The sequence below is a fragment of the Oncorhynchus keta genome, chromosome 23 (assembly GCF_023373465.1).
Source record: "Oncorhynchus keta strain PuntledgeMale-10-30-2019 chromosome 23, Oket_V2, whole genome shotgun sequence".
NCBI classification, from domain to species: Eukaryota; Metazoa; Chordata; class Actinopteri; order Salmoniformes; family Salmonidae; genus Oncorhynchus; species Oncorhynchus keta.
In genome coordinates, this window is record NC_068443.1 from 19,578,380 (window position 1) to 19,604,474 (window position 26,095).

General features: G+C 42.4%; 1 protein-coding gene across 1 annotated transcript in view; it reads left to right on the forward strand.

The window, feature by feature from the left end:
* Positions 1-10,531: 10,531 nt before the first annotated feature.
* wnt3a (wingless-type MMTV integration site family, member 3A) overlaps positions 10,532-26,095 on the forward strand; it is a 53,621-nt gene continuing 38,057 nt past the window's right edge. The window contains exons 1-2 of the mRNA XM_035799252.2: positions 10,532-10,778; positions 19,900-20,138. Coding sequence (XP_035655145.1) covers positions 10,684-10,778; positions 19,900-20,138 — 334 coding nt within the window. The 5' untranslated portion in view covers positions 10,532-10,683. The remainder of the gene's footprint in view (positions 10,779-19,899; positions 20,139-26,095) is intronic.

Below are 26,095 nucleotides of genomic sequence, written 5' to 3' on the forward strand. Positions count from 1 at the left end.
CATGGTCTGAGAGACCTTTAAATGCCTTTTGGCAAACTCCAAACGGGCTGTCATGTGCCTTTTTGCTGTCATGTGCCTTTTACTTACCATAAAGGCCTGATTGGTGTAGTGCTGCAGAGATGGTTGTCCTTCTGGAAGGTTCTCCCATCTCCACAGAGGAACTTTGGAGCTCTGCCAGAGGGACCATCAGGTTCACATCCCTGACCAAGACCCTTCTCCCCTGATTGCTCAGTTTGGCCGGACAGCCAGCTCTAGGAAGAGTCTTGGTGGTTCCAGAATGACGGCAGCCACTGTGTTCTTGGGGACCTTCAATACTGCAGAAATGTTTTGGTACCCTTCCCCAGATCTGCACCTCAACACAATTCTGTCTCGGAGCTCTACAGACAATTTCTTCGACCTCATGGCTTGGTTTTTGCTTTGACATGCATTGTCAACTATGGGACCTTATATAGACAGGTGTGTGCCTTTCCAAATCATGTCCAATCAATTGAATTTACCACAGGTGGACTCCAATCAAGTTGTAGAAACATCTCAAGGATGATCAATGGAAACAGGATCCATTTCCAGTCTCATAGGAAAGGTCTGAATAGTTTTGTGAATCATTTTTATCAATAAAAAAAATATATTAACATTTTTATTTTTGCTTTGTTATTCTGGGGTATTGTGTTTAGATTGATGAGGGAAACAAATATTTCAGCCATTTTATAATAAAGTTGTAACGTAACAAAATGTGGAAAAATGCACTGTATGTATACATATACACTACCATTCAAAAGTTTGGTGTCACTTAGAAATGTCCTTGCTTTTGAAAGAAAAGCACATTTTTGTCCGTTAAAATAACATCAAATTGATCAGAAATAAAGTGTAGACTTTGTTAATGTTGTAAATTACTATTGTAGCTGGAAACGGCTGATTTTTTTATGGAATATCTACATAGGCGTACAGAGGCCCATTGCAGGACATAACTTTGCAAGGACTGTTTGTGCAAAAAATGTTCTGTGAAAAAACATTGTGGCCAGCTCAAACGCTGACTGTTGCATCTATCAAAACTGGACGTTCAAAATAAGTGTTCTAATCACATCGGTTTGAACTTATGGTGCAGGGACCACTGTCGAATCACATCGGTTTGAGTGTACGCTGCAGGGACCACTGTAGAATGATCACACCTGTTTGTTGGTACGTGTCAAAGGGTTAAAATAGATTTCCTGCAATTGTACACATTTTGCCATGGGGAATAGAGAAAATGTTGCAATTTTAAAGTAAGGGGCAAAATGTATAGAGAGAAGTTTAGCTATTTTCCCCAAAAACGTTTCGCCATGAGGCAGAGATTTTTTTTCTTCCGTTTTAAAGGTAATTTCCTGCAATTCTGCACATTTTACCAAGACTTATACCTTATGCATGTGAATGATATCTGAGTGAGTGACAAACAAAATCAATAGAGGCCCCCTGCAGGTCAGGCCCTCCGGCACATGTCCTGCGTGCCCGGTCGGTAGTTGTCTAGAATAATTTACCAATCTTAAAATGTTTAGCTCACATGGCTAATTGAGTGACTGTCAGTGACTGAAATAAAATACAGAAACTGCTGAACCACAACCACATTCCTAAATTTCACCATGTGTATTCTACTATTCTAACTCTCAGCAGTAAGTTGAGACCCCGACTGCGTTCATGAACATGTATTTTTCATTTAATTTATGGTAGGGGGCCTCCTAGTGGCCGGGGCCCCGAAGCGACCGCTTATGTCGCTTATGCCTGGAGCCGGCCCTGACAAGATGAAACATTTCCTCATAGCAAAGTTTGATCTTAGTTCAACAAAGTCAATATTTGCCAGCAAACCTCGGTACAGTATCGTAGACAATAAAGAAACACATTGGAGGTGGGTTAGCTTAAGCAGCCCAACAACAAGGTATATTTGACAAGTCAATCTGGGAAAGATTTCAAAGATCTATTTATTAATGAAACATTATCTCTCAATGTTTGTCTTTGGCTTAGCGATTCACTCAATTGACTACCTTCCGTTTCAAGCAAGTGAACTCTTTGTGCGCATAAACCCACAACATATGCAATTTGAATTGACTCTCAGCAGACTTGGATACTATTCAGTTATGCACAAGAGCCACAAGATATTATCAGTCCGGTGGTTGCCAAGCAAACCGAGAACACCCCGGGTAAACCATGTGTACAGAGTGACAAAGCTCCAGGAACCACTATTTGCCTTTACTCTCTTGGGCACCCAAGTTCTTTTTTTTAACATGAAAAAGAAAAGGCTTTGAACCTTACAGGATGTTAAACAGTAATTCATTACTTTTTTTATAGAGTTAATGTGTACAGATGTAGGATCCTAATTTAAGCCACTTTGCTACAGCAGGAAAATAATTCTGCAGCAACAGGAGATGTGAATTATTATGTGTTTCATAATTTTTCATAAGGGAAAATCAAGTCTGAAAATTCAAAGAGGAAAAACACACTTCAGAAGCCTTTTCAAGCCTCAGACACAACATGTTTTAAATGTCCTGCCTTGCAGTAAATTTCTCCTGCAACAGGGTGATCAAATTAAGATCCTACATCTGTATTAGTTTGGAATGGGTTATGGTGTTTTATTTTTTAATAACTAAAGTAAGAGTCCGCTAAAGGAACAGCTGTAGTCATTGGTGTGTCTCTCTTGGGAGACTATATCAGGCCACTGCTGATCTGGAAAACGACGAATCAAAATCTAAAACTGACCCTTACTTTACCCTAACCTTAACCAAACCCTTAACCATAACCCTTACACTAACCCTAGCCTTTCCCATCTCTCTTAGCCAGCGATGACGACTGGGGATGACCTAGAGAAAGTGTCACCGTCTGTAGGAAGGGGGATAGGAACGCATGGAGAGAGTAAGGGTGAGAGAGGGAGAGGGAGTAAAGGAGAGAGGCAGAAGCTGTGAATGAGAGATCCCTGTATCTCTGCTCCATGTGTCCGTCCTGCCAAGCTGCAGTTGATGAAAGCCACTCTGTCCTGAGTTGACAGGGATGTCAAATTTCAAAGCCTCCTGTTCAGGCGCTCCACTGTTTTATCTATGACCTCAGCTCTGACACAACTGTCCAGGTGGCTTGGAGGAAGAGCCCAGTGATCAAAGGCCAGGGCTAAGGCGACACCTGCAGATAAAGAACACAGCGATGGGCGGAGTGAGACTTTACAGCCTACCTACAGCTTTCCTCCCTTCCTACCATCTTGATCGCTGCTCATCCTGACACACACACACACGCCTGCCTGTCAATGTGTGTCCTTACCGAAACTGGCAGTACAGTGGCCACATCGTTGTCCTTCCTTCCAGATGGGAATATTGACGAATACGCTGATTCGGTGTGCGAGTTCATTAGAACGTGCGTCGAAGATGTCGTTCCCATAGCAACGATAAAAACATTCCCTAACCAGAAACCGTGGATTGATGGCAGCATTCGCGTGAAACTGAAAGCGCGAACCACTGCTTTTAATCAGAGCAAGGTGTCTGGCAACATGACTGAATACAAACAGTGCAGCTATTCCCTCCGCAAGGCTATTAAACAAGCTAAGCGTCAGTACAGAGACAAAGTGGAATCTCAATTCAACGGCTCAGACACAAGAGGCATGTGGCAGGGTCTACAGTCAATCACGGACTACAAGATGAAATCCAGCCCAGTCACGGACCAGGATGTCTTGCTCCCAGGCAGACTAAATAACTTTTTTGCCCGCTTTGAGGACAATACAGTGCCACTGACACGGCCTGCAACGGAAACATGCGGTCTCTCCTTCACTGCAGCCGAGGTGAGTAAGACATTTAAACGTGTTAACCCTCGCAAGGCTGCAGGCCCAGACGGCATCCCCAGCCGCGCCCTCAGAGCATGCGCAGACCAGCTGGCCGGTGTGTTTACGGACATATTCAATCAATCCCTATACCAGTCTGCTGTTCCCACATGCTTCAAGAGGGCCACCATTGTTCCTGTTCCCAAGAAAGCTAAGGTAACTGAGCTAAACGACTACCGCCCGTAGCACTCACTTCCGTCATCATGAAGTGCTTTGAGAGACTAGTCAAGGACCATATCACCTCCACCCTACCTGACACCCTAGACCCACTCCAATTTGCTTACCGCCCAAATAGGTCCACAGACGATGCAATCTCAACCACACTGCACACTGCCCTAACCCACCTGGACAAGAGGAATACCTATGTGAGAATGCTGTTCATCGACTACAGCTCGGCATTCAACACCATAGTACCCTCCAAGCTCGTCATCAAGCTCGAGACCCTGGGTCTCGACCCCGCCCTGTGCAACTGGGTACTGGACTTCCTGACGGGCCGCCCCCAGGTGGTGAGGGTAGGCAACAACATCTCCTCCCGCTGATCCTCAACACGGGGCCCCACAAGGGTGCGTTCTGAGCCCTCTCCTGTACTCCCTGTTCACCCACGACTGCGTGGCCACGCACGTCTCCAACTCAATCATCAAGTTTGCGGACGACACAACAGTGGTAGGCTCGATTACCAACAACGACGAGACGGCCTACAGGGAGGAGGTGAGGGCCCTCGGAGTGTGGTGTCAGGAAAATAACCTCACACTCAACGTCAACAAAACTAAGGAGATGATTGTGGACTTCAGGAAACAGCAGAGGGAACACCCCCCTATCCACATCGATGGAACAGTAGTGGAGAGGGTAGCTAGTTTTAAGTTCCTCGGCATACACATCACAGACAAACTGAATTGGTCCACTCACACTGACAGCGTCGTGAAGAAGCGCAGCAGCGCCTATTCAACCTCAGGAGGCTGAAGAAATTCGGCTTGTCACCAAAAGCACTCACAAACTTCTACAGATGCACAATCGAGAGCATCCTGGCGGGCTGTATCACCGCCTGGTACGGCAACTGCTCCGCCCTCAACCGTAAGGCTCTCCAGAGGGTAGTGAGGACTGCACAACGCATCACCGGGGCAAACTACCTGCCCTCCAGGACACCTACACCACCCGTTGTTACAGGAAGGCCATAAAGATCATCAAGGACATCAACCACCCGAACCACTGCCTGTTCACCCCGCTATCATCCAGAAGGCGAGGTCAGTACAGGTGCATCAAAGCTGGGACCGAGAGACTGAAAAACAGCTTCTATCTCAAGGCCATCAGACTGTTAAACAGCCACCACTAACAGTGAGTGGCTGCTGCCAACACACTGTCATTGACACTGACCCAACTCCAGCCATTTTAATAATGGGAATTGATGGGAATTATGTAAATATATCACTAGCCACTTTAAACAATGCTACCTTATATAATGTTACTTACCCTACATTATTCATCTCATATGCATATGTATATACTGTACTCTACATCATCGACTGCATCCTTATGTAACACATGTATCACTAGCCACTTTAACTATGCCACTTTGTTTACTTTGTCTACACACTCATCTCATATGTATATACTGTACTCGATACCATCTACTGTATGCTGCTCTGTACCATCACTCATTCATATATCCTTATGTACATATTCCTTATCCCCTTACACTGTGTATAAGACAGTAGTTTTGGAATTGTTAGTTAGATTACTTGTTGGTTATCACTGCATTGTCGGAACTAGAAGCACAAGCATTTCGCTACACTCGCATTTAACATCTGCTAACCATGTGTATGTGACAAATAAAATTTGATTTGATTTGATTTGACGTAGCATGAAGTCCTGGAGACTGTCCAAAGAGGTTGTGTCCAGATTGGAGGTCGCCTTCAATTATGTGTTTTACCAATATGGCACATAGCACCCAGGGAGGGAGAGGTAGACATAGTGTTGTCAACACCCATGGCAGTGCCCTTCCTGCCGATAAGGAACAGTGATGGCACTAGCCCTGTTTCCTATGTCTTGAAAGTTCTATTATATTGTTTTGTATTTGAACTGAGGCAGATCTCAGGAGCTGTGGTAGGAAAGGAGAAAGTGATGGTAGTTTCCAGGTGAATTGAGCTCCTCCTGGGGTGGGTCCTGACTTAGACAGAGACTTATCAAGACACCGGTAGCCTAGCTCCCTCCTCCCTTTTCCTTGAGAACTTTGTAATGTAAACAGAGCAGCAGCAGCAGTGCTGGAGGAATGGCTGGCTGTGTTTAATCAATAGGTTGTGTCCGTCTGGCCTGGCCTGCTGCTATGTGTTCCTGTTGACTGGATTTTAACTCACTCACAGTCAGGACACAGTGGGATTGTGTTCCAGACTAGAAACATTTGACCGTGCCCGATACAGGTCAGATGGGAATGTGTGCATAGTACCGCATCTTGGTCAACTGCAGTTGTCAATGTTTATGTTTGAATGCTGATTTTACCAATATTTTTGGGGTGGTGATTAACATGCAGTTTGCCTAGACTTGAAGCTTGACCTTTGGTTTGTCATATATGCTTGTTAGAGAACATGGCCTACTGTTGCAGGAAATTAGCAAATACTTAATAAGCCACTATTGATTGTCAACTCTGTTTGTTTTATGTTATTATCAGCTGTCAACAATGATACTGGTTGACAGTAATCAAAGCATAGTCTCTACAGTATAATCAAAGGAGACAAGGAAACAACAGAACAATTGCGCAATAAAAAGTTCAACCATAATTTCCTTAGACAACACGGACCTCTAGTGGTTGACATATAGTTGCACACTTTGTCTTATTCAAACGCAATACTACGAAAACACAAATCGCCCACAAATCGCCCACCCACCAGTTGGGTTATTTTCCCTGGACAGCAAGTAACGCAGATATTCAAGTCTATGAGTCAATGTAGACTAAAACATCAACATTATTAGACTGTCAAAACTGCAGAGTAGAGAAAGGAAAATCAGGAAAATAGAGAGAAATGACCTCACTGCAATGAGTTTAACGTTATACATCGTCACTCTTCTGTAAATTCATAACTGAATGACTGTATCAAATCAAATAAAGCTTTATTTATACAGCTAATTCCAGACAAGGAATGCAACGCAATCTGCTTCACAGGGAAAAAACGAATAAAAACAATGAAAATAAAAACGTCAATATTTACGACACAACAAACATAAGAGGATAAAAAAATAATAATAATAAAAACTGAATGCCTAAAAGCACGCTAAGGAAAAGCAAAGCTATAAATGTGTGTTTTAAGATCTCTTTTAAATATGTCCACAAATATCATGTTGTTGTTAGACTGAACCAATGATGTACAGTATATCAGTGGAGGCTGCTGAGAGGAGGATGGCTTGGAGCAAATGGAATGGCATCAAACACATGGAAACCATGTTTTATATATTTCATACCATTCCACTAATTCCGCTCCAGCCATGAGCCCGTCCTCCTCAATTAAAGTGCCACCAACCTCCTATGAAATGTATGTCTATGGAATCAACTCTCGTCTAACTCTCCATGTCTGAATAATACAGTGGAGTCATTTATTTTCTTACCTCAGCTAAATTATCACATTAGTAATTCACATTTGGATTGATTTGATTTTTCATGTCATGCCGTTATAGTGTGCACTGCTGTCTTCTGTCAATGAGAGGCTGAATGAGCCATGTGCAACCAGGGATACATACTGGCTGGCCAGGGTCACCCGCTGCTCTGGATTTGGCTTGGCCTTGACAGCATGCTGGATGACATCATCATGGCAGTGAGGTCAACATGGCCACATAGAGGTGCTATAATGGCCAAGTGACACAATGTCCCTCTGTTTCTCTCTGAGGAAAAACTGAATGGGCTGCCACTGCTGCTGCCTGAAACCCTCGGAAGAGAAGACAGAATCACACTTTAAATCACATTGCACAGATACTGTTTATGTATATTTCTTCATGTACTGTTGTTATTATATAGTAAGTACATATCAACTAAATAGTAGCTAACTATATCAAGAACTACCGGTAATCTGAAACATTATTTGACCAGTTATTTAAATTCAGTAAACAATCATCTTTCTTTAGTAAAGCTGACAGGGAGCTAGGACCTGGGGGGGTTCAACACTTCAACCATGACATCAATCACATCAGTGAAGAAGTCAACACTAACTAGCACTACACAGTCACTCACATAATGAATTCCCCACATTGGGACTGTCACTGAATCACAGCAAATGTAATGCTGACATTTAGCTGGACCTGTATGCAAGCTGATTCGTAAAGATGAATAATGGTCAAATCGTATCACACAGACGTCATGCAATGAGAAATGGTGTGACCGTCACCTCCTGACAGGGCAGTTACATTGCACAGACATTCACATGCCATGCCATACTATTACTGTAAATTGAGCAGACATCATGTGTTTTCCTCACCACCCCTGACTTTGCCCCGCTTGCCAATGCTGACGGCAGTTGGAAAAGAGGCATCGTTCACACCTCCTCGCCTACCAGTACCCATTGACATATGGTCAGTACCCCCTTGCTTCTGCCTGTTTCCAGATTTCCCCCTTATACTAGGCAGGTCTGGCACCCAGTTCTCTCTGCACCTGTAGCTCTCTCAAGCTGTTGCTGCTGAACCCCTTGACTCCACACTACATTTCCAAAGGTTAAACCAAAGTATTATGTCTGAAATCTAGCGTTTAATCCAGTCTTCATAGTTAAATATAACTCACCATGAACAGCAACACGTTTCAACATTCATTATTTCATTATTCATTCATATATTCATTATTTATTTCATTATTAAGACATTGGGACCCCATTGCCTCATTACAATGAACAGCAAAGCATTCTGTCAATCAAGTGGACAACTGTAGTGGATAAAGACAGTTTATTATGCATTCAAGAGCAATAATCAATAAGACAAATGTTTATACAGCCCATTCAAAGCAGTGTATGTCTGGAGGTCCTACTACAGTGACCTTCTCTTCCTTATACAAGTTGTTGATCTAGTTGGTCCCCCGTCTTTCTGTTGGGTGGATGTGTACCCATCATGCGCCTTCTAAAAAGTAACTTGGTTCACAGGACGCTCAATGTCCACAAGATGGCGATACAATCAAATGTTTCACACAGAATTTCATGTTGCTATGACTCATACTTACGATGGTTAGGTCTAAGGGGCTTTTGAAATCATAACGAAATACTTTTATGAGTGAGTGAGGGGTGGAGTGAATGAATTCATGAATCACCTGATTGATGAATGCGATTGGGTATCACATTATAGTAACATACATACATTTTTATAAAGCAACACATCCATAAGAAACAATATTTATGAACAAGAATAAAGAATAAAGTATTTCATTTACTTTCTTATTGGAGTTTTAAAAATGTCAAAGTGTTTATTGGGAATAGAAAATGTCTAAAACGTTAAAGGGATTATAACCGCTGCAGGAAATATTGAATTTAAATGCGTGACATTGGACTTGAGTTTAATCCATTTGCTTGGCATCCTATCCAGTTGTAGCCTACTATCTTGGTTTCCCTTTCTTGTCAATTCAGCGCTTATTTCAGTGTAAATTCACAGTCCTTGCGACTATAGGTAAACGGTATTAAACAATCACCGCAAGAATATAGTTAAAACGAAGATATGCATCAGCGAGTGCATATCAATGGAAAGTGAGGACTGGTCCACTTCCTATTAGATCACCTATCAACAGCCACTTGACTCTGAGAGAGAGGAAATACAACACCCTGCCATTTAAACTCCGCACAGCGCGGGACCGGCAACCCTATGGGATGCTCGCGTTGCAATGACATGACGTGGAGTGGAGCAGCCTATAGATAACCCATAAGCACCATGGACAGTTCATTGAAAAAAGTCTGGTTTATCTCGCCAAAAGTTCCTCTTTAAAAAAAAATCGTATTGTAATCTGTGTAAAGTGAACAATATTTGATTCCAGATGATATTTTACTCGTTTGCAGATGTTTTATGATGCTATTTGGACATTCGACATGAATTTCACTCTTGTATGCCTATAATTTTGTCATATAAATTAGACAAATGGCATCAATAATTAAGGCAATATGTGAAAGTGAATATAGCTAGGCTATCTGAATGGGTATAATATAATAAGGACCATTATCAGGATCATGCATGTGTCAGTACTTCTAAAGTAGCCCTGTAATATCTGCAAGTTAAAGCTCCATGTATTTACTACTCAGCTCATCACTTACAAAATAACTTTTCAGGGGAATGTAGATGTATCCATGATGGCATACAGGGGACTAATGAAGGATTAGAAAACTGAATAGTGGGGCTCAAGCAATTCACACATAACTATTTCTGCATTTTAGCAGCTTCAAACCAGGGAGTGAAATCCGGACAGGTTGTTATAGCTACCCAATCCACGGGGGTTCGATGTCTATTTAAAAGACCGCGGACCCTCCCTCTTCTCCTTTAAACAACATTATATATCACACACCGCATGCCAATGCGACCATGTCTCAATGAGCACTAAAACACTATCTTCTTAAAATTAGCTCATTCTTGTGTTTGCTTTCAGCCTGACTGACTCAGGGATAGCGCGTTCGCATGACCAGAATTTCCCCTTTGGCAATACCTGCTGATTGGGTCCTAAAAGCAAGCTGCTTTTAACTTTTTATATTTGGCTCCCTTCTGCCATGGCTAGTCGCAAAATATTGTTTCTCTAGCCTATCATTATTTTTTAGGACAAGGTGAGAAATATTGGTCAGCAGCACAGATTGTTCTTTTGTTTTTTTCTAATTGAAAAACGGAGTGCGCGCGTATGAACGCGCGTGTATGTGGTGAAGATGTTTTGCGAAACTTTTTTAAGGATGATATACCTTGGATGTTTCCTGTTTCTTTGTGGGTTTACGCATGCCATTCCAAGTTACCCTATCTGGTGGTAAGTTTTATCTTCACTCTACTTTTAACTGCAACATGTTCTGAAAAATGATAACGACCTATTATTTCATCAATATACTTTTTCGTTTATTGTTGCTTTCAGTTAGTTTGTTTGAAATAATAATATCAGCATGTGGTTTCCGATGCTGAGCGCCCCGGCAATTAAGTTGTATCCTAGGCTATCATACCGGTCTAATTGGCCCTGTCAACGGACAGTGGATATCGACGTTAACCAGCAGAGACAGAATCGTGAAGATGGGTTATAGAGCTAATCAAGTGAAATTGTATGAAGAAAAAACAGCACGTGATTCACTGAAGCTATTGATTTAAAAACGCATGCAGTGCGGAAACAAGAATAGCCTACTTACCCAGACTGGTTATACAAAATAGAATTCAAAGAGATTTTTGTGTAAACTAGTTTCAGTATGCTTTGACTACCCCAAAAAGAGGTCATGCTGCATTCTACTTGATAAGAGATCGCTGATGATAGATACTGATTAAAATAATAACGCGAAGGAAAGCAAGCCGAATGATAATTTCAAATTATTATTATTATTTATTCATATTATTATTATTGTTGAATATTACATGCGTTTATGAGAGGGGCGGTGCGAAACGGAAAGGTTATTCGTTTCATGATACTAATATTCAACAACAATAATAATAAATAATAAAAAATAATGTGAAATCATCATTCAACAAAACACGTTCAGTTTACTTTCTTTTGCGTTATTATTTTAATCAAAGTTTAAACGCAACATTTAAGTGACCTAATAATCTCAATGTTTTATTCGATATGTATAATATAGATTTTATTGAATACACGAATTTCACGATTGAGAATATTGGCCATCCGTTATGTCATCCAGTGGAGTGGTGTAACCCTATACCACAATTATTTGTATAGCCTCAGATACTGATTATCCTGGCTTCATCATTGAAATGAGCTTTCAATGATGCTTCATAAACTACAGCCTAACATATGTTGTTTGGTGGTACCCATACGCAATTGTTATGTATTCGTGTTATTTATTAGTCTTCTTAAAGGACTGGTGTTGATCATTTCCCAAACAGTCAAATTATTTTTAGCAAGTGTTAAAGGCCTAAGGAGAATGGGGGATGGCTTTAGGCCTTGAGTTGGGGGTCAGTTGAGAAAGGAATTAAACCCAATGGTCCATTCACAGACCAATGGAAATGAGGATGTAAGGTTTTCAACTGGAATTGCATTTTGATTGAAAATAATCCATAATTGACCGAATGTCTTATTTTAAAGGTAAGAGATGTCTGGTATCATCTCATCACAAAATATTTACTGTTTTCTGAGTTATTGTTTAGGCTTATTGCATGCTATAAAAGTATATTGATTGAAGGTGACATTATAATGTAAGTAGGACTGCCTTAGGTCATTAGAGGAGCTTCAATTGATCATTAATTGATCTCTGTTGAAAAAACAACAGCAAAAATAGATGCAAGAAAAGAGTGGGATTTGAGCCAACAACACTGGGTGAACTGGTTGAGTCAGCTGAACAAACTGAGAAAGAAACTATGATGGAAGAGTGCAATTGGAGAGGAATGAATTAGTGACAGTGGGTTGAAAAAGGATAGAAAATTGGAGGAATGTGAATTCCATTTATTCATCTTTAGGATGTATTTCGTAGAAAGGCTAGTGGAACCCTCTTGTTGAACAACTCCTCTTCCCTTGAGAGGGGAGACATTTGTCAGATGCTGCAGCCCAGAGGCATTATAGCCGGAGGATAGGGGATGTTACAGTATAGACACAGTCCTAGATCAGATATCCTCATCCCCAAGAAATTCACTACAGATTTACATTTCACCAATCACACAATGGCATCCTTCCTCAAATCAATGTTTCCCATGAAATATTAAAGATGCTGTGTCCCTGCACTTAATTAAGCTAATAGGTCTCCTATTAATCTACTTACACGCTCAGCTGGACAGATATCCAGCATAAACAGTGGTGGGCTCTAGTCCTAAATCAGCACTCCTGCTCTGAGACCCAGGGCTCTGAGGCCAGGATCAGGATAGGTTCATTCTGAGGGGAGAAACCTAAAGGCTATGGTCTACTTCTGTGGTTTCCAAACCTCTCTTTCAGTAGCCCCCCCGCACTAGCCGTTCCCCTATTTGATCTACACCAGTACTAGTACCCGATTCAACTAGTGCTAATCATCAAGCCCTGGATATGTTGAATGAAGGTGGCCTAGTAGAATAGCGTAGATCAATTAAGTGGGAGTGGCTAGGGATACTCAATGAGAGGTTTGGGAAACACTGGTCTACTACAATGCTGGCAGAGGGTTGGTCCCCAAGTTCCACCAGATGGGTTCCAGAATCAAAGTAACAGAGTTATAACTTATGTCAATGCAAAACAGTATGTTCTTGAGGTACAGCCCACAGTACACAATCATTCACCCTCTCTTGTTGGATCATAAAGGAGCTGTCTTTTTCGTTTCTTTTTTTGTGGGGCCAATATTGTATCAAAACACCAGATCCAGTCATGATGACTGACAAAGAGGATAGAAGGCAGGCTTCCATTTGGTCACAGTAACCAGCCTCTGTCATCAACTTGTGTGTTTATGATTTGCTATTGGCGGGTGGGTCAGAGCACTGATTCAGCCTGGGCAAGAGTGCAACGACGGAAGCAAAACAGAGACGAGCGTGTCCAAAGACGCCATTGAGGTCTCTCTGTGTTTATTGTATCACCCCGACCAATTCAAACAAAGCTCAGCTGGAGCTGCAGCACCAGGCTATAAGGAGCTGAAGTGAAGTCACCATTGAACTCTGCATAGTTTATGTAATATCGAGTTTTGATTGATTCTGGCTTCATGGAAACTAGATACCTCCCTAAAGAGTGAGATAAGAAGCTAAAATAGAAACGTGTTTCATGGTACTATAATCCAATCCAATTTGAACACCATGCTGTTGAACAATAGGCATTTTTTTTAGATCCTCTCACCAAACGTGACTTTACTTTCGCAAATAACCTGTCAACTATCCAATAAATGACAGATAATATTATGATGAAAAGTAGCTTTGTGGAGGTATGTTGGTGGAAGCTGGTGCCTGAATGCCGCTTGGAATTGGAATGGCCACCAGAGGTATTTCACCTTTAACTACAAAAAAAGGGTGTTATCTAAGACCTAAAAGGGTTCTTTGGCTGTCACCATAGGAGAACCCTTTGATGAACCCTTTTGGGTTCAATGTAGCATCCTTTCCACTGAGGGTTCTACTTGGAACCAAAAGGCTTCTACCTCCTATGGGGACAGCCAAAGAACCCTTTTGGAACCCTTTTTTCTAAGAGTGTATACTGTACAGTGGCAGGCGGATCATGGTGGAGGGTTGGTGGAGGATGTGGATCTCAACCAAGGCAGGTTCATGTCTGTCTAACTCCCTGACCTGTCATGGCTCAGCCTGACTGCACCCGCCACACACCCACCCCACACCACCTTAAAAGATAAATACCTGGAGGTGAAAGCTTGCCGCACATTCCTTTTCCCAAACATGCTCTCTTGATGTCAAAGTCGGCTCCAAAGCCCCGGGGCCTGCAAGAGTAAAGTGGTAATTCTACGGTACCCTGCTTGGGCTTGCTGAAATATGCATTTAACCTAGGCTGAATACACTTCAGTGAGAGGAGGACAGATCTATACTGACTGAGACTAGAATCAAACATGATATCTATTATTTTCTCTTGTGTGTGTATTTCTGATTATAACATGCAGCTACTGTTTATAGAGATGATACAGGTCTGGTTTATATGAATCCTCAATGGTCTTGATTTTGTTTGAGTTTGTGTATCACCAACAGGAAATGTTTTGTTTTTTCTGCTCAGTGGCAAGTGGTAAGGAATGCGATATCAGACACATGATGCATTATTTACCTATGAGGAAACAAAAATACCTTTTGTAATATGTTCACTTTAGATCTATGAATTACAAGGAGGAACCATTCACTAATAAATACAAACAGTTTGCATTCAACCTTAGACCACAAATTCCATATATCTGAAATGAAGTTGTACAGCATGTAAAATATGTATTTTTTTAGCACTCAATTACACCATGTCCTTTATAGTCTACCTCTGTAACAAATCCATGAATCATATTCTGTTGAAGCGTTGCCACTTCTTCTCCTCCTGCTTCCTTACAGGCATAGAGGTGACCTGCATCACTCAGCCTGTATGGGACGTCTTGAGACGTATGACTATGTGTCCAGGCAGGTTCTGTCTATCTCTCTGTCTGTCTGTCTGGCTTGTATTGATCAAATCATATGTTCTACAGCGTACACTCCCATACACTACTAGGTTTAGTCAGCTCATACATGGTCAAACATGAGTTTCGCATAAATGAGAACAGGTCACACCTAAAAATGTACACTTACCGGTCAACATTTTCAGAACACCTACTCAAGGCTTTTTCTTTATTTTTACTATTTTCTACATTGTAGAATAATAGTGAAGACATCAAAACTATGAAATAGCACATATGGAATCATGTCGTAACCAAAAAAAATGGAACAAATCAGAATATTTTATATTTGAGATAAGCAAAGAGAAATGACAGTCCATCATTGATTTATGACATGAAGGTCAGTCAGGAAAGGAAGACCCAGAGTTACCTCTGCTGCAGATGATAAGTTCATTAGAGTTACCAGCCTCATAAATTGCAGCCAAAATAAATGCTTCACAGAGTTCAATAACAGACACATATCAACATCAACTGTTCAGAGGAGACTGCATGAATCAGGCCTTCATGGTCGAATTGCTGCAAAGAAACACTGTTAAAAGACACCAATAATAAGAAGAGACTTGCTTTGGCCAAAAAACACAAGAAATGGACATTAGACCAGTGGAAATCAGTCTTTTGGTCTGAGTGCAAATTGTTGATTTTTGATTCTAACCGCCGTGTCTTTATGACTGTGAGGCACAGAGTAGATGAACAGATGATCTCCACATGTGTGGTTCACACCGTGAAGTGTGGATGAGGAGATGTGATGATGTGGGGGTGCTTTGCTGGTGACACTGTCAGTCATTTATTTAGAATTCAAGGCACACATAACAAGCATGGCTGCCACAGCATTCTGCAGCGATACGTCATCCCATCTGGTTTGGGCTTAGTGGGACTATTATTTGTTTTTCAACAGGACAATAATCTAACACACCGCCAGGCTGTGTAAGGGCTATTTTACCAAGAAGGAGGGTGATGGAGTGCTGCATCAGGTGACCTGGCTTCCACAATCCCCTGACCTCAACCAAATTGAGATGCTCAGCATATGTGGGAACTCCTTCAAGACTGTTGGAAAAGCATTCCAGGTGAAGCTGTTTGTGAGAATGCCAAGAGTGTGCAAATCTGTCATCAAGGCAAAGGGTGGCTATTTGAAGAATCTCAAATATAAAATATTTTTTGATTTGTTCAACACTTGTTTGGTAACTACATGATTCCATATGTGTTTGTGGTGTTGATGTCGTAACTATTATTCTACAATGTAGAAAATAGTAAAAATAAAGAAAAACCCTTGAATGAGTAGGTGTTCTAAAACTTTTGACCGGTAGTGTATATAACCACAATCAACAGGTGTGGGGAACTGCATAAAGCAATACAACAATAAGTGCAGCACAACAGTGAAATAAAACCACATACAGTAGCAGAGTATCAGTGTAGCAAGCTAGTCAAACAGTTTGGAATCCTGCCTTTGTTTGTTTTCTTACACCTGCTGACCTCACTCAACACCCACAGAAACATTCATGAGTTCTTCCTGGCAGAATAGAACGTCTACAGGTCAAATTAAAAGCTGTGCCATTTGTTTTCCCTTCTTCCGCCTTCTGTCTTCCCCCAAACAAGATCCTATCTGCTCACACTTGCAGAGGGAGTTGTACTTGTGTTGCTGGTTCCACTTGGCATGGTTCAGTCTTCACATTTCTACTCTATGTGTATTAGGGGCAAGTGTCTGAGGTATGTTGTGATGTGGACTCAGGTTTCTGTTGTAAGAGGTGTGCTATGCTATGCTCTGCTCAGCACCTCAGGATGCGGATTGACAAGAGGCCAAAGAGAGGTCATTTTGTAATAGGAGTTTCCTTGTTTACTGATGCTCTTGCTTTCATTCATATTTATCGCAGACAAAATGCAGGCCATGAGGATGTGATTTCCTCACAGACACTTTTAAAACCTGTTTCTCCCTGTCTTTCTTTTTGCATTTCTCATATATGATTAACCAGAGGTCTAGTCATGTCTAAGAGTCAAAAAAAATAATATGAGAAACCCTTTAAAGTGAGCATGACACATTGCTCCGCCATTTGCTCAGGGATATACTTTGGAAAGTACTAAATGGCTACACCTATTAGGTAACCCATTGAGGTATGTAGGCTAAAGACAAGAGGTGAAAGCAGACGCATGGGACTTGATGTATTCAGTTGAGCTTCATTTGTTGTTTTTTTAACATTTTATTTTACCTTTATTTTACTAGGCAAGTCAGTTAAGAACAAATTCTTATTTTCAATGACGGCCTAGGAACAGTGGGTTAACTGCCTGTTCAGGGGCAGAACGACAGATTTGTACCTTGTCAGCTTGGGGATTTGAACTTGCAACCTAGTCCAACGCTCTAACCACTAGGCTACCCTGCCGCCCCAGGGCTTAGAGCAAACAATATATTATCTTTGTGACTGTTGATTTGCGATGCATACGTATGGTACACGAGGTCAGTGTGTTTCTCAGGGACGACCAGGACCTCTCAGTGTAGGATAATGCGGTCATTTTTTTATTTAAAAAAAAATGTGGGTGTAATTTAGATATGCCTGGGGGTGGAACTTTGTCTCTGTGTGGTTATCTTGTTCTTGTGATCACAGAGTGATTACTTCTTAAACATCGTTGCACAGGTCAACAGTTAGTGAGCTAATTGAGCTGCACAAGACCTGCCTGCTTCCACCTGCTCTCACTCTAAGGCTACTGTTGGAGAAGCAAAACAGTGGGTGGATCAAGTAGATCTCTTCTATCTACTTGATCTTCTTTTTGTCCATCTCATGTTATTTTGGATAAGTGTAAAATTCCCTTGTTCTACTGTTGGTGGTTGGAGCAGGTCGCTATGCAAACAAACACTGCACTGTCAGCCTCTGTAATTATGGCCAGATCACTCAGACTTGGATCACCAGATTACTGTCATCAATAGCAGCCTTAGTGTGGACTGATGTTACTGCAGAAGGAGCTGTTGAATGGTGTGCCAAGAAGGCACTTGTTGCTACTATGCGGCAGTTACCTTGCCAATGACAATAGGAAGTCAGCTATTAAATCAAATGTTATGTTATGGCCGTTACATAATATGTTTATATTCATGGTGAATTGATTAATATAACAATCCCATTCATAGAATGAGGTTTGTCCAAACCCAGCACATCTATGAGCTGTATCTACCTGAGCTGACAAGTATGGATAGTAATTGAAATGGAATTAACCCCAACTCACCCACTCTAGTACGGTGGAAGAGGATGAATGGATATAAATGGAACATGGTGGCTAGATCAAAACAGAGTGATGGGATGAGAGGAGCAGAGCAGAGCAGAGAAACTGTGAGTGAGGAGTGAAGGACACATACTGTATGTAACAAGCTTCATGTGGAAGTGTCATGAGAGTGGTCTGAGTGTATCTTCTTAATATACTGTAATAATACATGAGTACAGTAGGATATCAACTAAACAGCCATATTGTGGTATGGATAATGGAACTGTGTCCTAAACAATGCCCGCCTTCGGGACAATAAAGTTCATATGCTGCTGTTAGAATATAGCGGCCATAAATTAATCTAATTTCATGGCCACTGTACAAAACAGTGGAAATGCAAACTGACTGGAGCCAGATTGACTGGTGCCTTTACTACCTTCTTTAGATCAAACAATTACAGCATGCTGTTGAAAAGTCTTCTACAAAAGTACTAGGATGACATAACACGAGATGACACAGCAGGGGACTAGTTGTCATGGTTCGATGGTTATGAGCGATGTAAATACCTCAATTGAGACACACACAAAAACACAGCGAGAAAGATATAATCAGGGAACAATCAAGTTTGCACTTGTTGCAACCCAGAATCCCCATCCTCAAAGGGAGGGGACGATGAGGATGGATATATAATTAATACATACCTCTGAAGTCCCAGTGTACATTTGCACTCTCATTACCCTAAGCCAAGGGTAAATAAAAAAAGGTTGTGGTTCTCTGTAATAACAAGGTGTCGTTTCAAAGTTCTCAACCTAGAGGTCTATGAACCACTTGGGGTTCACTGGGGACTTTCATCTTTCCCCATGGCCCTGCTTTGTTACCTCTGGAGTATAGGATTGAGACTGTTTTAAATCCACACAAAGGCCAGGTGGTTACAGAGGGGATAGATGCAGGGATAAGGCATGGATGCTTAATGGTAGCATCTGATACACCAACCTGGTCTCAGAGCATTTCATATTATTCTGTAACACTCCATTTAGTATTATATGTTTAGTTTCATATGGTATGTATTAATTTGTGGATGTCTATCAACCATCTCGTATGATATGTTATGAAATACAATTCGTATTATATGTTACGAATTTGCGAAAAATACAATATGTTACAAATTTGCCAAACGTATTATATTTAACAAATTCTAGGTAGGTGGCTAGCTGGCTAACGTTAGCTTGGCTAGGGGTTAGAGTAAGGTTAGGGTTAAGCTTAGGAATTAGGTTAACAAGTTAAAGTTAGGGTTATGGGAAGGATTAGCTAAAAGTGTTAAGGTTAGGGTTAGGAGAAGGGTTAGCTAAAAGGGTTAAGGCTATGGTTAGCTAACATGCTAAGTAGTTGCAAAATCGCTAAAAAGTAGTAAGTAGTTGAAAAGTTGCTAATTAGCTAAAATGCTAAAGTTGTCCATGATGAGATTCAAACTAGATGCTAGATTTTCGCATTATATGCCCACCCATCCATGGGTTTACATTTTGTATGTTACATCTAGTCTATGAGACCATGTTGGATACACACGCACGTGCAAACACACACTGCACATACACACTGCATACACATGCAAACAGAGATAGAGAGAGAAACACACACTCAGTATATCATGGCACTAACCCGCCTCCTGTCTCCCCCATGCAGGTCCCTAGCGGTGGGCCACCAGTACTCGTCCCTGGGCTCCCAGCCCATCCTGTGTGGCTCCATCCCTGGCCTGGTGCCCAAACAGCTGCGATTCTGCCGAAACTACGTGGAGATCATGCCTAGTGTGGCCGAGGGGGTGAAGATCGGCATCCAGGAGTGCCAGCACCAATTCAGGGGCCGCCGCTGGAACTGTACCACCATCAACGACAAGGCCATCTTTGGACCAGTGCTTGACAAAGGTAACATACCGTAATACCCCTAAAAGACAACACAGGTTACACTCATAAAACAGTGCAAGCTAGCCATCTTTGGACCAGGGCTGGACAAATGTAAGAACATATCTTGAGAGGAAAAGGCACTGTAATAAAACAGTGCAGCCTTTCCCAATGGTATTTTTCCTACTGAGTGGGCTACTCATCTCCAGAACAGGAAGGCTGTGGGTGACATGCCTACAATCTACATTTAATAACACTTAACTGTGAGAATCATGTCTAAAACCAGTTGAATTGTTGAGGGACTTGGCTACATTGGAAATAACTTTCTTCGTGCTGTACAGCACAGGTGGCAACCAAATTGCATGAACTGCATGACTTGAATACCTGAAGTGAGTGTTTTCCCCATAGCTACCTGTTCCCATGTTCTTGGAAGAATACTAGTGTACTATAATAATTTCCTTGTCTGTCAATGTTGGTTATGCTTGGCATGTCAAATGACAAACGATAGCTAACCCTGTCTCAACTGAACCTCTATCACTCACTTTACAGAAGGCTGCCACCTGTGTTGATATTCAGAGAGTTTAAGAGCATTATGTTGTTAGTTGTTGTTATCATGTAGTTAAACAAGCAAGAAAAGTTGTTACTCCATTCTGCTGCAGTCTGTGTGTGTGTGTGTGTGTGTGTGTGTGTGTGTGTGTGTGTGTGTGTGTGTGTGTGTGTGTGTGTGTGTGTGTGTGTGTGTGTGTGTGTGTGTGTGTGTGTGTGTGTGTGTGTGTGTGTGTGTGTGTGTGTGTGTATCATATGCACTTAAAATCCTTGTTCAAATAGACTTGAGAGACTCCTTCAGCTATGAGCAGTGTAAACCGATGAAATTATGTGTATACACACTTTGGGTGGAGAACGTTGTCTTTTGTTGGGATGTTCTCTAGAAGGGAATCCCCTTTAAGCCCCCCCTTTCAATGTGAGGAGTGTAAAATAAGGATAAAGACAGATAACTTACATTAAATTCAAAATTCTATTTGATATGAGGTTAACCAATGAATAACCCATATTTTACAAAAAAAATGTGTAGCTGTATCATTCAGCTGTGATATCATGAAGTTAGTGTTTTTTTCTGTCTGCACATGTTTGCACCGTGACCCCAGGATTGTTGCCAGTAGTCAAGGATAGAGAGATGAGGTGAGAGGAGCATGGAGGGGTGATGGAAAAGAGAGGGGGGAGGAGGAAAAAGAGGGAGGGGGTCTAAACCTGTCAACTGGGTCTGGAAAAGACTGATGTTTACTATAGTGGGAGGTGGGGTTAGTTGGGGCAATTGCTTTTAATAAACTCTTGAGCCAGTTGTTCCATTGATAGAGAAGGCTTGAGCTCAAGTAGGTGGGTAATGATAGGGGTTCACAGTCCCTGGCCCCATTGTGGTGTAAATACCTCCACATCTCCCCATGGCTTCTCTCCCTCCTTGTCTAAATTGCAGGGCCACTATGTGGAAAGGGGAGGCGGGGAGGCAGGCGGCCGGGCCAGGCTACTCTTGGGGGGCTTTAGTAAATCATTTTGATTGGATTAAGGTCAGTGAAGCCCTTAATAACGTGAGAGGTCAAAGTGGTTGGATTAAGTGTCTTTGTCAGGGTCTGGGGAGAGTGACTGGCGGGGGCTCAGGGCCTTTTGATAGGGGAGAAGTTTCTCATTTCATTTGCTTTGATTGATGCTTGTATTTGTCTTTGGATTCTGGGCCATTGTTCCCCGGCACGGCCAGTGTCTGTTCTGTTTGTCAGCCGTGCAGATGGATGTGTGTTTGTTTCCTCCTCAGGCCTTTTTAGTGGGAGAAAAGCTGAAAGGAACAGTAGGTCTCAAAAGCTTTGCACCTATCTGTTACAGTAGTTAGCCTAGTATTGCCAATACCTTGTCCTAACCAGCTCATTGGCAGACGTCTCCCTGAACATCTAACAAGCAAAGATGAGTAAAGATCAGGGCTCAGGTTTGTTCCTTCAGATACCTAACCTACTGTATACACCATCACTAGGTAGGAAAAGGATGAATGAAGGCAATAATTTGCGATATATAATGGACTTGACAGAGGATACAGTTATTTAAATATGCACCCAGGTTATAGAATGCCTTGAAACATTAAGTGGAAAACATGTTTGGATTTTGAAACATTTTGTTGCAGGTTCTGGCAACAACCTGTTGTACTGATCATGCCCTCTCACTCACACTATCTCTCTTTATTCAGTACACATCAAACAAACAGTATCATGCAGATGTTGTGTTATGCAAGATTTCTACGTAGTATTTACATCTACAAAGATTTTGCATCTACAAGGTTTTTCCATGATTTGTTTACTTGAATACATGTGGAACCGTCCATATCCGATAAGCATGACAGAGAATATGGGCAGCCAGTGATCCTCCTGATATCTCTCTCTCTCTCTCTCTCTCTCTCTCTCTCTCTCTCTCTCTCTCTCTGTCTCTCTGTCTCTGTCTCTCTCTCTCTCTCTCTCTCACCTTCTCGCTCTCTCTTTTGCTCTCTCTGTCTCTCTCTCTCGCTCACTCTCGCGCTCTCTCTCTCTGTCTCTCGCTCTCTCTTTCTCTCTGTCTATCTCTTACGCTCTCTCTCTCTTTGTCTCTCGCTCGCTATTTCTCTCTCTCTCTCTCTCTCTCTCTCTCTCTCTCTCTCTCTCTCTCTCTCTCTCTCTCTCTCTCTCTGTCTCTGTCTCTGTCTCTCTCTATTTCTCTCGCTCTCGCTCTCGCTCTCTCTCTCTCTCTCTCTCTTGCTCACTCTTTCTCTGTCTCTGTCACTCTCTCTCTCTCACTCTCGCTCACTCTCGTGCTCTCTCTGTCTGTCTCTATCTCTGTGTCTCGCTCTCTGTCTCCGTCTCTCTCTTTCCTGCCCTGCCCCCCTCACAGTGCCTAGCATACCTCCAGGCTATGTCTGCGTCAGCACTCATTAATTTACATTAACCAGTGTCAAAACATGCACCGCTGGAATCTGCCTGTGATGAAAGGGAAGGCAGACTGTGCAGGTGTTCTCAGTGTGTGAAAAGTCCTCACAAGGATAGTAAATCAAGGAACATTTTGACAAGTGGGGACATTTTGCCAGTCCCCACAAGGAAAAAGGCTAGGTTTAGCGTTTTTTTTTTTAGTTAGGTTTAGCGTTATGGTTACATTTAGGATTAGGGTTAGAATTAGGGTTAGGAGATAGGATTTGGGTTAGGGGTTTGGGGTAAAGGTTAGGATAAGTTAAGGGTTACGGGTTATGGAAAATAGGATTTTGAATGGGTATCAATTGTTTGGTCTCCACAAGGATAGTAAAACAAATGTGTGTGTGTGTGTGTGTCGGACTCGGACAGGGTGTGCTTTGGGGAGCTCGCTCGGCACACTTGACAGAGTAGGAGGAGTATAGGACATTGCAGCAGGGCTGCAGCCAAACCCTAGCCTAGTGTGAGTCATAGAAATGCTTAGAACAGGGAATGCCAACGAGAGTGGACCGGACAGACAGTCACACGAACCCAGACACAAAAGCTCTGTTTCACAGGTATAAACATGCACTGTTAGTCACACCAGTGGATTAAATGGGTGAAAAGGATGTGTCTCTGATACAATAGGTCTCCATTATGTAAAAGTGGATATGATAGGGACACGTGTGCTTACAATGAGTTTGATCAATAGTCTGTGGCATTGTCCCGATAGTGAATTATAGTTCAGCTACAGTAGTTTTGTTCATGTGGTCTCACAGCTTCGCAGTTTGACTTTATTGTACTGCAATACTATTGAGAATAATGTGCAACTGGACAACCATAGCCACAAGGCTTGGGAAATCAGGATGTTTGTACTTGCTTTAGGGACTGATATACCCACAATAACCCTGATAAATGTCTTAGATGGAAAATACATGGAAGATATACATAAAGGCAGTGCATCTGCTTCTATAATCTAGGTATATTCTGCACTGTATGTGTTTCTCCTTGGTACTTCATGCCTAAACTAAACCAAACAGGGAAAAGGCCATTCACTGAATTCAGGTTACGACCCCTGACCTCAGGATGAGAAAGTGTTACAATTTAGGATGTGCTAAGAGGACCCTGCTTTTCATAAAGTGCATGTTTCTCCATGCTGGGGGAGGTGAGGTTAGTGCACCGGTATATCATTAACTCTGGCTAAGAAAGAAAGAAGGGGTGTGGTAAATGGAGTTGATGGGGGACCTTAGCTCCACTCCCCACTGGGCGCTGCTCGAAGCACAATATCTCCGCAACCATGAGATTAAGCCGGGAGAGAAAGCGCTTTTCCCCATTCACACGCCCTTTAGATTGTTTTATTAAACCATTTGAATAGGGATTTCCCAGTCTGCCGACATGCGGGGTCTGGACAACGCATAGTTCTCTGTTGCTATGACTTAACTTGGTCCCCACTAATCACTGGCAAGGGTAGATTTCATATAAAATATCTGGGGCCATTGTGGGGCTAACGCAGTGTGACAGTGGCAACACAATAGGGGATTCAGCCCCCCAGCAGGTCGTAGGGACCACTTGCCATGCCAGGGTCCGGCAAAGCAGGGTGGGGGGGGCAATGTCACAAACAATCAGTCCACTTAGACTAGGCACCCCCCGACACATTCTTTTCCCAGGTAAGCCCTGGTCTGTCCCAGCCACCACCCACAGTCATCACTAGTTATCACAGTCATAAACCCCACCTATTTCTTAAATGGATCTTCTTAAAATGTGATTTTAAAGCTAACCTTAACCACAACGAACCTTGTTTTTGTTTTCATGAATATTTACGATATAGCCAATTTTGACGTTGTGTCTGTGGTAACTAGTGGAAACCACCACCAATGTTTTTCTCATCTTGTCCCCAGATAATCTTATTTTCCATCATCCCAACATTTCTCCCTTCCCCTTTATTTGCTCTGCGGAATCCTTGTCAGTTAGCCACAAGGGTTTGCCCCACGGTTTATTGGCTTCCTGATAATAAAAGTGGAAGACTCAGTGGTTTTAAATTGAAGTAGAAGTGGCGCCCTCTCAAGCTTTAGACCATTCACACCTCCGACTACCAACCACCACCTAATGACTGCTTCAGGGTCAAAATTAAATGAGCTGACATTAGTCAAATTCTATCTGTTTCAAAGGAAGGAAGGCATTTTCTGATGGGGTTCAACTTGGTATAGTCCTGCGAACGGAGTACAGTCCTGCCAAGGAGTACAGTCCTGCCAAGGGAGTACAGTCCTGCCAAGGGAGTACAGTCCTGCTAAGGGAGTACAGTCCTGCTAAGGGAGTACAGTCCTTCTAAGGGAGTACAGTCCTGCTAAGGGAGTACAGTCCTGCTAAGGGAGTACAGTCCTTCTAAGGGAGTACAGTCCTGCTAAGGGAGTACAGTCCTGCTAAGGGAGTACAGTCCTGCTAATAGTGCTTGGTACAGTCCTGCGAATGGTGCTTGGTGCAGTCCTGCTAATAGTGCTTGGTACAGTCTGGCTAAGGGAGTACAGTCCTGCTAAGGGAATACAGTCCTGCTAAGGGATTACAGTCCTGCTAATAGTGCTTGGTACAGTCCTGCTAATAGTGCTTGGTACAGTCCTGCTAATAGTGCTTGGTACAGTCCTGCTAAGGGAGTAGCATCCTGCTAATAGTGCTTGGTACAGTCCTTCTTAGGGAGTACAGTCCTTCTAAGGGATTACTACAGTCCTGCTAAGGGAGTACAGTCCTGCTAAGGGAGTACAGTCCTGCTAAGGGAGTACAGTCCTGCTAATAGTGCTTGGTACAGTCCTGCGAATGGTGCTTGGTGCAGTCCTGCTAATAGTGCTTGGTACAGTCTGGCTAAGGGAGTACAGTCCTGCTAAGGGAATACAGTCCTGCTAAGGGATTACAGTCCTGCTAATAGTGCTTGGTACAGTCCTGCTAATAGTGCTTGGTACAGTCCTGCTAATAGTGCTTGGTACAGTCCTGCTAAGGGAGTAGCATCCTGCTAATAGTGCTTGGTACAGTCCTTCTTAG